The following is a 12,861-nucleotide window of genomic DNA, read 5'->3' as shown; positions in this document are numbered from 1 at the left end:
TCTCCAGTAGTAATGTTCATGTCTCTGGAATACAAAGCCTGTACAACCCCAGTCTTTCACTGCTTTATCACACAATACCATAAACACTTACATGACTCTGAACACGTAAACATACTGTACTTTGTTTTAACAAGGACATTTTTTAATCTAAGCATTGTAATTACTTTATTTATAAAAAAATATGTGGAAATAAAACACACACACACACACCTTGATAAATAAAACAAATGAAATTGGTTAAATTAGGAAGATATTGATGACATATTAACTTTTAACATGAATATATATATATTTTATTTGGCTCAAAAAGGTCCCAGAGCATGTTAATGTCCTCAGACAAAGGGCGTGCTGATATAGTGCGTCTTAGCAAAGAAAAGCTTTAGGTCAAGTTCAGGGTTGGCTGTTGTGTACCTGACCCAGTCTAAAGAGCAGAAGCAGGTGCTTTAGAGTTTTTAAGTGCAAAGGGTCACTCAGCCCTGTATATACACATGCCTCCTACCGCCTGCCTTTCCTTCATGTGCAGTTATGTCTGTGACACAAAGATGTACACAAATCCAAAAAGCTGCATCAAAAAAACGTCTGTCAAGCCAGACGTAGGATATGAAGATTAGTCCGCCATCCATCATTCAACCACAGCTTTAACCTTGCCGGTCCATAACTGTCCCTTTCCCATGGTCTCTTATGGCCATGGTGTCACCATGTCCAAATGTGACAGGCTCCTGGTTTGTGTGTAATGGTTTTATTTTTAAGCCTGAGTGGTTAAAAGTGCCCTGTCTGTAGTGCAATTTACTAGATGGCTCACACGTTTTTTATGCCAATGACTGAATTGAGAACACCACCAGGCATGTAACAACAAAATGTGTACTATAAAGTAACTTAAAAGGTAGTGTTCAGGCACTCCATCAAAGTAGGCAAGATCAAGGAGGCAACAAAGTATTTTGTGTATAATAGATTTCTGCTTCAGGGCGTCCTGCAAGCTGTTGAAGTGCTTGATTGGGGTGCCTGGGCCAGCCCAGTTTCTTCCGAATCCATATTCAGTTCCAGTTCAGTCACTGGGTTTCACTGTTTGAACTCTTTATCCAAAAATGCAGGAAGTCTCTCCTTTTATTGTCCACTGCAGCTGCACATGCACATCCTAGAGAACATACTTGAGAGATAAGTTAAAGGAGTAACCTACTTGTATCCACAGAGGCAATAGCATGATATGTCTCTCCTCTTTGTTTGTCCACAATTAAGCCTGATGCTTGTTCAGCACATGGATGATTAATTCGTAGAACTTTCTGAACAAAAAGAAACATACACCCATTCCAGGGTGTCATTTGATTATTCTTGACAACCCTAGATGTCTGGAGTCAAATTCAGCCCATGTGGGCAGTGACTTGTGAGACACCACTTCCTGGGTGGCTACCTGCCAGTCCTAAAGTCCTTGAGTTAAACAAAAAGCCCTGATGTCCACCACTGAGTACACCCAGACTGTCCGTTAGAGTCCCACTGGGAGACGAGCCAAGGAAAGCACTCTGATGATTGGCAGCGGCGGCCATTTTATCAGGGCTGGCTGCGAGGCGTGGTGAGGGAGGGAATGTGTAACTGTACAGGCTGTAAGGCGGTGTGTGAAGACGAAGCCCAGCGTAACCCTGCGGGGAGGAGTTGGATAAATAGCCAAGTTGAGATGCGGGGAGAGGCAGAGCACAGAATCCTTCACCTTCGTAAGCTGATGGACCTCTGGGAGGTGGGAATGGCTCTGTGGGGTTGCTAAAGCGATGGAGATGGTGTGTGGGTCGGCTGCAGGTGTAGTCAGGCGGGCTGAGAGGGCAAACCTGGAAAGATGAGGAGCATGGGGATGTGGAGAGCAGGTGAGAAGACGTTCCGATTGCACCATGAGCTCCTGGGATCCCTATAAAAACCGAATCAGAAAGATTGAAAAGTGAAACCTATATCTGCTTAAATTATATGTTGGTGCAAAATCAACTACGGATGGAAGGTAACATTACATCAAATGATTCAAATGTGTTTGGCATAGTGAGGTGTACAATTCTACAATTTTGAAAAGAGAGTGCACGGGTATTGGATCAGTACTTGGTATTTTCATATACCCTGAGTTAAGGTATCATAATCAGCATTATCAGGGATGTTGGATTGGGACGTTCCAGAACATTACCTATTGATTATAGGTAGAGTTGTGGCTTGGCGAATGATTTTGTTTTAAAACGTTTTAGCAAAACCTCTTCGGTTGAAGGTTGGGATGGCAGGTAGGGAGACAAAGACCGTGTCATTTTGGCTGTATGACTTGATATCCAGAAAACTCTTTTTGTTAACTCTACCTTGCTTGGTAATACCAGGGATGTCCTCAAATGTGAGTGTTCGCAGGGATGGACGCCAGAATGCATAAGACTCAACCAAAGCCTCCAGACCCATCCTGTAAGACACACATAACTACACATGTTAACACACATACATCAACATTACTGAACATCCTTGTCTTGCAATTTCTTTAAACCACACTAAAATATTTGTTCAAATCCTAACAGATGTTGAAAATGTGAGAGACATGGCAGCACGTAATGATGAGCTTAATGGTTTTGTTTCTATAGGGTGTGGAGAGCAATGATTTGCAATTTTGCATTCTTGGCTGACCTAGGGGTTCCCCTTTTACAGTAGGGTACTGCGTCGTAAATTCAATTCATCCATCCACCCATCCATTTCCTTCCGCTTATAAGGAATCGGGTCATGGTCATGGTGGCAGCAAGCCAAGCAAGCTGACCCAGACTTCTCTCTCCCCCGCAACATTTGCCAATTCATTCTGGGGGATCCCAAGGCGTTCCCAGTCCAGCAGGGAGATGTAATCCCTCCAGCGCGTTCTGGGTCTTCCTGGGGTCTCCTCCCAGTTGTGTAGCTGATGTCCGAGCTCCTTACCCTGTAAGGAGCTGAGCCCGGCTACCCTACAAAGGAAACCAAATTTTGTCCGCTTGTATCCGAGATCTCGTTCTTTCGGTCACGTCCCAGAGTTCGTGACCATAGGTGAGGGTTGGAACGTAGACCGACCAGTAAATGGAGAGCTTTGCCTTCCGGCTCAGCTCCCTCTTCACCAAGACGGACCGGTACAGCGCCTGTTTTACTGCTGCAGCCGCACCGATCCGCCTGTTGATCTCCCGCTCCACCTTACCCTCACTCATGAACAAGACCCCAAGATACTTGAACTCCTTCGCTTGCGGTAGGCACTCCATCCCCACCTGGAGGGAGCAATCCACCGGTTTCCGGCAGAGCACCATGGCCTCAGATGGAGGTGCTGACTCTCATCTCTGCTGCGTCACACTTGGCTGCAAACTGCAACAGTCAATGCTGGAGGTCACGGTCCGAGGAGGCCAACGGGACTACATCATCTGCGAACAGCAGAGAGGCGATCCCAAGACCCCCGAACCTGACGTTCTCCACCACCTGGCTGCGCCTAGATATCTTGTCCATGAAATTCACGAACAGGATGGGTGAAAAACGGCAGCCCTGGCGGAGGCCAACACCTACCGGGAACGTGTCTGACTTATTGCTGGTATACGAACACAGGTCCTACTTTAGTCGTACAGAGACCGGATAACCACTTGCAACGGGTACGGTACTCCCATACTCCCAAAGCACCCCCCACAAAAAACCCTGAGGGACCCGGTCAAAAGCCTTCTCCAAGTCCACAAAGCACATGTAGACTGGTTATTGGCAAACTCTCAGGACCCCTCCAGTAGTCTTGCGAGGGTAAAGAGCGGGTCCACTGTTTCAAGACAGAATCCGAACTGCTCCTCTTGAATCTGAGGTTTGACAATTAAATTAAATTTATTTTGTATAGCCCAAAAGTACAAATCTGCTTCAGAGGGCTTTACAATCTGTACACATACGACATTCTGTCCTGAGACCCTCACATTGGTACAGGCAACAAAAAAAAAACTTTCATTGGGAGAACAAAAGAAGAAACCTAAGGGAGAGCAACAGAGGAAGGATCCCTCTCCCAGGATCGACACAAGTGCGATAAATGTCCTGTGTCCAGAATTAACAACATAACAGAGTTATAACAGATTCAATAAAATTTAACATGTTTAGTATCTAGTATATTTTGAAATCGGTGTGGCCAGGATGTACTTTAGAGAAGATTGGGGAATGTAAAAACACTCTAAACATACCTCACACCACAGAAAAATCTGGAAATCTTTAGAACCATTCACAAATTGGGGCTTTGCTGACCATTGTTGGAAGGGGACAGTCTGGCCCTGAATCGGCTTGATTCTATACCTCGCATTAGTCACTGATGCAGCTGCAGCCGCTCTCTGCCAGCATGCCTCACATTACGCCAACCACCTGGCGGCTATCTTAGTCGCCCGCGGGGCCTCTTTTGCCATCTCCATGGAGACCGCAGGTAATGAGGGGCATAAACGGCGTGTTGCGATTGGCTGCTGCAAGCTGGGTGCACGGAGGTAATTGCTTTCACACGGCTTTTACGGGCGAATCAGGACGAAGGAGCAGGAAGCCGCAGCAAGGATTTACGAGGTGGGACTCCCCTTCCCCCCAATATGCCTCTCCCTCCTAGGTGGGGCAGAGGGTTTGCTGTGGCGGGGTAATGCGAATGCTCTGTTATCCCTTGTTAGCATGAGGATAAAAGTCCGCCCCCCCGCGGGGGTTATAGCCACAGTGATAATTTAGACAAGCTGCACTGAGCGGTTGCTCCAAAGCAGCCTATCAGAGCAGAAGTTTACTTTGCAAACTGCTTAACTCTTCCTGTAATATTTAAGGGGAGGTTATTTTTTGACCTTCCTGAATTTAACTTGTATTGGGTTATCCAGTTAGTTTTTCTCTATCTTCATCCCTCTCAAATTTTAGGTCTCACACGTTCCTTCATCTTCTCTTTTTCTTGCTCTCCCCCTTTCTCTCCCCTCTCTAATAATTTCCGTGAGGCCCCAGAGGAGTTTCTGTTTGCAAGACTGTTGGTGTTTTACTGCTGTGTGGTTTTAATGTATGTGTTTATATATGTTTAGAAATGACAGATTTTCTTCACGACACTCTTGATTTTTATTATTTTGCTGTTGATGTTTGCGAGGCCGACTGGAATCTGACACTCCACTTAGATTTGCAGCCGAGGTTAGATTTTTCCTTCTCAAAGCATGTGCAGTTGTTGGGATTAATGTGCCTTTAAAGTTAGCAAAATGAAATGAAAATGCATCATTTAATATGGTGAAATCTAAGTAATATCTGCCACGTCTGTTAATCCTAGTCAATTTCTTTTCTGCCATTTAGGTCAGATTTAATTGGAGGCTGTTGCACATTTTCCATCAGAATAAAAATAAATAAATAAAAGGCTTTGCTCCCCATAAAATCTGACTGAAATAGCTTTGACAAAAACCACAACCTAGCTAGAATGTAACACAGTCATGCATCCCACATTACCCATAATGCAGTAGATAATGTGAAGATCTCTGAGGTTGAATTGAACTCACCGGTTTCTGCCAGAGTCTCTGAATCCTTTGGCAAAAGGGTTTCTGTCAATTTTCAGCCTTGTAATCTGAAAAAAATTCAATTATATATTTAGAAAATACATGTTCTTACAAAGTCGATGATAACATATACAGTGTAATGGAATACTCAGACTTATTAATGAATGCATAAATGCAAATAGTTTGGTGCCAACTGTGCTGTTTGTATATGTTTAATCTATGTCTAGGACATTTATGTTTCATTTGTCCTATTTGTTTCCTTGTACATTTTTGTGATGTTATGTATGTGTGCTATGTGTGTTAGTTAATGTCTACAGGGCTGCCATGGGGCTGTACGTGGTGTTTAAGGCCCAGATCTGTGACCTGCATCCAAGTTTTTATAGGCATCACAACCTTGTTCTGACTTCAGCCATCATTGGTTGTTGGCCAGCCAACCTCAGCTAACGGTCTTCTTCAATTCTCACACTATGTTCACAAATCGAGAAAAAAAAACGTTGTATTTCTTCATTGAAAATACGAGCATTGAAATTTGCTGGGCCAAATTTTTTAAGTATGAAACGCTCAAGTAACGTTGAAAAGTACACAAAAGGTTAACTTAAGTGATCGATGCCATTTTTTAACAATCCAATAAGTGGTCCAATAAGTGTTTCATGGTTTTGAACCAGTAAAACATCAGGGGAAACTGTGGGGCTTTTCTCTCTCCCTCTGTTTTGCAAAACACACACACACACTTGCACGCGCACACACGCATGCGCGCACGCACACACACACACACACACACACACACACACACACACACACACACACACACACACACACACACACACACTAATTTGCCTTTAAAATTCAGTACCTGTTGATTCTGATATGCTGTGACAGTGGTGAACACGGTCTCAGGGAAGGCAAAGGTGTGGGTTCCATCCCCAGCAGGGATGGCTCTCACTGGGGATAACTCCTCTCCACACTCCTTGCGGATCACGTGGACCCGCGGCTGGTACTTGTGCATTGAGTGCAAAATGATCTGAATCGGAAAGACCAAATTACTTTTTCAGGCTTAAATTACAGATGCCATGTTATTCACAGCTGCTATAAAATGTGATTGTTGGGCCATGAAAATGCACACCTAGACACAGAATTGTGTGAGTGTGTGTGCCTTGTATGGTTGTCTGAAAGATCTTTTTTAATTACTCCACATTTTATTTCGGCCACTTATATGACCCAGATATATGCCTTCGATTGTATACGTTTTCTACGTTTTACTGTAAAGCACATTGAGTTTACCTGTGTATGAGATGCAATGAACAAAAACAAATATTGATTGATTGATACATGCACCTGCACACAAACAGAGAGAAACACAGAAACAGACGCAATGCGTCATATCAGAGGCCCTCCTCAACTTTCAGCATTGTGATTTTCTTTTTTGGTGTCATATTACTTGTAAATATGACAAAATCCAACATAAATTTTCAGTTGCAGGATTTTATTGTCTTCTAATATTGGACTTTTAATGATATAATTTACAGTTTGACAGGATACTCGAACAATTATCACAACACATTTTTTTTTATCAAAATATTACATTATGTAGCCATATAATATTGAAGATGAAAGGCAATTTATTTAAAGAGGCCACAATGAGGTAAGAGATAGGTACTAATGACTCATTACTGGCGGTCTTTGGTGTGGCACTTACATGTCCCTGGTCGTCCAGTTCGTTGTTGGTCAGTTTCAGTTTGTCGAAGCTGACCACCTGACGCATCCACGTCTCTCCTGAAGCAGGGGAGTCGGGGTGGATGTACACTCTGGGTGGCACAGGAGAGTCTGCATTCCCTGCTACCATCCACTTGGAGCTGTGATACACGTACCTTCACAATTCACACACACGGATGTGCATGAACAGAATGTCCCAAAGGTTTGCATTGTTTAATCCCGCTATGCCCCATTTCACATGCACAACAAAAGACATGCCAGAAAAAATAATCACAGAGTAATTTAAAAGACGACGATTGAATGTCATGGGAATGTAACATAATCCTATCAAAGTTGTAATTTTCATTCAACTCAGAATTGTAATCGGATTGGCCTTCTTTCAAGTGACTGCATAATTGATATTTAAGCTACTCATATCCAAAAGAAAAAAAAAATATATATACGGTATATATTATTTTCCTCTCATCAAGCATATTTTTCTTGTGTGCTACATTTTATTACCTATAAAGATGTTAAACAAAGTACCTGCCAAGTTAAATGTCTGCTTACATGTTAAAGCAAGCCTTAAGCCATTTAGTTGCCTACTATTGTCAGTTAATGCAATTAAATGTGTGGATATGAAACCATGTAAATGCATATCATAGGCTGCAAGTCAAACGACTAGAAAAAAACGTAATTAGTTCCTCATCTAGTTGAAAGTGTGTTCATCACCTGCTGTAAACGTTTGGTTGGAATAAAAATCTGCACTCTCCTTCCTCCATGACGTGTTGTCGCCTGCAGCTCTGCTGTGCGTGCATGTGAGCACCACATTTCGGTAACCCACTGTGCTATCTTCGAAATCTTGTCGGACTGGTCGAATTACATGTGCTATAGGATCTCACTCATCACTCCACCAAGCCACTAAAATGTGTTTACATAGAAATGGTTCTTGATATTTTTACAGTGTAGCGTGCAAAGACTAGACGGTTTTGATGCCGCTGCAATAACGGCTATTTTATTCTGCATTACAGCGGCATTTGTTGGTTTGACCTTGCAGGGTGGAGAGGTTAGGCATCCAAAAGGCCATTTCCAAAAGGGACGGCAAAACCACCAGGACAACAGTCTGCTGCCAAGTACCATTTGTGGAGAGGGAACTTGCCTTGCACAATTTAAAACGTAGGTCGCAGGAACAGTCTATATAAAGAATACATGCTAACGACAATGACTGTAACATTCCGGTTCTATAGGACAAGCATTTGCCCTGTTTATTAATAACATTATATATAATATATACTTTTACTATATACTTGTATTTACAGTTCATGTATCACTTTGATATCCCTATCACGGTTCTTTATTTAATTTTGACTTTTGAGAACAATTTATTTGAAAATGCATTTCTTGATCACAAGGATTCTTGTACTACTGGCATGGTGTAGTCTCAGTGTGTGTGTGTGTACGTGTACAAGTATGTGCGCATGCTTTGTGCGTTTTACCTATATCGCTTGTTGTCCACAGGGATTATATCCATGGCAATGTAATACTGCTGATGTGGATCCAAGCCTGTAATCTTCACACGCATAGCGGGGAACATCCGCCTGACAGGAAAACCAAATAAATCATCTGCATTGGAGATTTCAGATCAGCTTCAAAACAGGATTTACAACACAGTATAATAATAATATCTAATTCTCCATGAGTCTTATCTCAATAATGAAGATGTTATCATAAATATAGTTAAACATGTTATAGACATATCTTCTTTTCCCAATATAGTCCTATCTCAACAATCTCTGAGCACGTCATTTTTCTCTCCTGCTCTTACCGTCCAGCCTTGGTAATGATCATTTCCGTCCCTATCTCGTGGAACCGCTTCCACAGGTCTGATCCTTGCAGGTCCACACGGGTGTCCTCTCCACTGCCGGTTACCGGTGCCCTGCATAGAGCTGCGGGATGCGGGCTCTCCAGCAGCACGTCCTCACTCTCTGCTGCACAGGGCGGAGGTGAGATTAACCCGTTTTTAATAGTAACAAACACATCCAGCCAAGCATTAGTTAGTCGCTTGCAGAGATATTTTTTGTTATGTTACTCATATAAATGGTTTAATGCAAAATACAATATATTTTAAAAGCACACAAATCTTACAGTATACTCCCGATTACACAGTATAATAAAGACCAAAGGTAAAATTCACGTTTCTCATTTGACATATATCCCAAATATGACTTAAGCTATTTTTAAGTACATTATTATATAATTATATTTCAAATAGACTACATAATTTAAATTGTCCCATTACAGTAAATGTAGCACTGATGGAGAAAAAACAATTCAGCAGCCCACCAAAGAGTCTCTCTACACACTACAAGTTATTTATTGCAGGGAAATAAAATGCTTATGCTATTCATTAAACTCACGCTTCAATACTGGTACTCTGACAGCTCAGAATTGTGTCTTTAAACTAAGTTCACCCCACAGGCATCACTGAACGTATACAACATATATTATGAGAATACAAATTGTAAGTGAATTATGAACTCACAACTGAACTCAAATTGAAGTCCCAGTAGGATCCTTATGATGATTTTCATGATGGAGTACTTGAGTTTAAATGTGTTTTAATATCGAGGACATATGTGTTGTTATGTGTTCCATTCAACACAGACCTCGCCAGCTAGAAATGTACATTAGACATGGGCCTAACGAGCCAAACTAAAACCAATACATATCCTCAGCAAAATGCATTTAAAGGTGCAGCAGATTTAACCCCTTATTTGACAGGTATTACGTCTTCTGTAGACCTCTTAGCACCATTTCCGTGACAGTTCCCTCCTATAAACGGTGCTAATTAGCGCGTTTATGATTGCAACACAACTCATAAAGCGCCTCACTAAGTCCCGCTCACACCTCACGCATTTTGCATATACTAGACAGTATCATAACACATTTCTACAGTGAGGCTCTGAGCAAAATCTATCATTGATTCGTTCATAACCTTGATCTTTTGTGATGTATTAATGAATGTTCCTAAGCAATAAGCAGAAGAGAGCTGATGCTGCTGTAAAAACATTGAATAATGTAGTCATTTTCGTTCAAAGTAGTAGGGTAGACTATCGAATGCGCATTATTAAATATGTAGCTGTTTACTAGTAAAAAAAAAGCTTTGAAAACAATAACAACAATTAGAAAGTGTATAGCTCAATGCAATGGGACTATTTTAGTGTATTGTAGCCTGTATTATTGTGTGTGTTAAACTACTAATTTGGTAGACTGGTGTTGCCATATCAGGAGCCTATATTATGAAATTGGTAATTTATTATTTATTTGAGTAACTCATTATTCTCATTATTATGACAGGCTTTGTATTGTTATTTACTTACGGGATCCGTCACTTGTACAATCTGCCTCGCTGCCCCGGTCGCTAGTGCACGTTCTGTCGGCTCGCGGCTCCGGGCTTCCTGTTAGATCGGCACCATCAGCTCCGTCATCGAAGCCGGGGGATTCGGCATCCTCTGCGGCCGTCCGGCGTCTCTTTTCTGCTCCGATCAGTGCCTCCACCGAGAATGCGTGCGCCTTGACACTCAGTGCGCACGGAATTCGCCGCTTCTCTGCCATTTCTCTCGGTCTCGGGAAAGAGAAACGAGAAGAAGGAGACGGTGTCACGAGGATGCAGTGAGCAAGAAGAGTTCAAAAGACAAGACGGTCGTTAAACAAGACTCCACGATGACGGTCCAGTGCTTTTGGTGCGACGGGGTGTCCGTCCTGAGCCGGACAGCGGAGGACACAGGCGGGGCCGGACGAGTTGTAGTAATGTCTCCGTTATCCTTGAGAGCCGTGCAGACTTTTGGAGAGTGGCAACAACCGGAGTTTAGAGGAGAGACGGAGAAAGGGACCTGTCAATCACAACACGGAGCAACCAATCACGAGTAATCACAGCCCCCTGAAACGCGTTCCTGGTCCCGCCCGCTGTGGGCCGCTCGTGCCGCCTTATGTGGTCAAACTAGAGCCGGTGAATGAATCATGTCTTCAGGTGACGGAGAGCGAGGCGTGCATTTCACACACCGGCCCAACATGCTGTGCATGTCGGCTACCTCCTGGACGATGGACACTCATGTCCCCTGTACATGAGCAGGCCATGTCTCAAAACATGTTTGTTCTAACCATTATAAAATACATTTGTTTAGCCCACATGGTCACCGGCCTAGAAATAAGATATGTTCAAATATAGTTTATTGTTTTTCCTTTGCGTGGCCTTCAAAAGACGTTTAAAAAGTCGGAATCCTGAAGTAGATCTATGAAATGTGACTCGTTTAGCAACCCGACTGTTTCAAACAGCAGAAACAGCCCCGCACAACAAAAAAGCTCTGCTTCATGAAAATAGTATAACAAGCTGTATTTAATAAACACGCAAAACACATTATATGGCTTGGCAAAAGTGTACATAGTGAAATATTAGTGACATATCATTGACTTCAAATGCAAACAAATTCCCGTCCACTGAAACCACACATATATAATATAATATAAAGTAGGTTACCATCGCGTGAGAAGCTATATGCACTGGAATAAAACTAGCTCAGCAGAACCTATTGATGACAATTATTGAGACTCGGGTTTACAGTGCATGCTGTTATATATTTTGGTTTGAAAATGTAAGTAAAACAATTGTACAACGTCCACTTGAGTCGGTAACTTATAGACCATGTTATTAGGATATTATAGTTACAGGATGAGAGACAACTAGCTGAAGGGAACAGAGAGATGAGATTGAATCTCTTTGTGCATGTTTCAAAAGTAATCTTCCACACTTTAAAGGCGGCGTATATAAGCTTGTGGTTACGCGCAGAATGCGTGTTGGTGCGGGTGAGCGTGGAGGGGAGAACCTGGCTATAAATAAACTGGCAGAGAGGCCGTGCGCGCTTGCAGATTTCAAAAATTATTTAAATATTAATATGTAAAATTAATATGCAGTATTTAGCATTACAATGGAACAACCGATTCCTTAATTGATCAGCTAAGTTTATTTAGGGCATTATTTAAATGACGGGATTTAATTTGATTACGTGAATGCCTTAAGTGAATCAGGATTTCACTCTATTCCCTATTTACTTCAGTTTCTTCCGCTAAGATCTCTGAAGCTCAAGGCCTATGTTGGCTTCAAGGCTTGATGGTTAAATAAACAACACGTCGCCATCGTTTGTTGGCACATATTCAATGTAAATGATTGGACGTGACGGGGAAGGTCCCTGAAAATATCCGCGTGGGTTATCAGATCAACATCTCGTGTTTTACTTCCCGTGGGCATTTAAGAATCTTATATTTCTTAATGAATTAAATTGTTTCCGCTCTGTTTGACATTCCCATTAAACAGGCTTTCAAAACTAAAATGTTTGCTTTTAAACGTGCAATGCAGACAATACAAAAACGATTATCTAAAGGAGAACTTTTAATTATCAATTTCCTCTTAATAACATTTAAGTGAGTTATTACAATAAAAACCTAACACACTTTCATTATTATTTGTATTCATTATTTTTAAGATATAATGAAATATGGCAAACGCTGAGGTGTACGCATGATTTGTAAGTGGCGTTATGACCATCGTTCACAAAAATAAGATACAATGAAGGGCATTTGTCATGTTCAAATTAAGTATACAATTATAACTGTGTGTCAAGGGAAAACAATAATTCATATCTGA

The 12,861-nt window shown here is 42.0% G+C and overlaps 1 protein-coding gene across 1 annotated transcript; it reads right to left on the bottom strand.

Annotated features, from left to right (window-relative positions):
- Positions 1 to 1,216: 1,216 nt before the first annotated feature.
- On the bottom strand, positions 1,217 to 10,775 carry tbx18 (T-box transcription factor 18). The gene is made up of 8 exons (XM_034527826.1): positions 10,541 to 10,775; positions 8,986 to 9,148; positions 8,657 to 8,758; positions 7,165 to 7,336; positions 6,322 to 6,489; positions 5,472 to 5,536; positions 2,322 to 2,416; positions 1,217 to 1,894 (listed from the first exon to the last, which is right to left on the bottom strand). Exons 1-8 carry the CDS (start codon positions 10,773 to 10,775, stop codon positions 1,359 to 1,361), a joined length of 1,536 nt encoding a protein of 511 aa, XP_034383717.1. The 3' UTR covers positions 1,217 to 1,358.
- Positions 10,776 to 12,861: the final 2,086 nt, after the last annotated feature.

Source organism: Cyclopterus lumpus, chromosome 24, assembly GCF_009769545.1.
Source record: "Cyclopterus lumpus isolate fCycLum1 chromosome 24, fCycLum1.pri, whole genome shotgun sequence".
NCBI lineage: Eukaryota > Metazoa > Chordata > Actinopteri > Perciformes > Cyclopteridae > Cyclopterus > Cyclopterus lumpus.
Note: the sequence above shows the minus strand (reverse complement) of the source record. Positions and strands in the feature narration are given on the sequence as shown.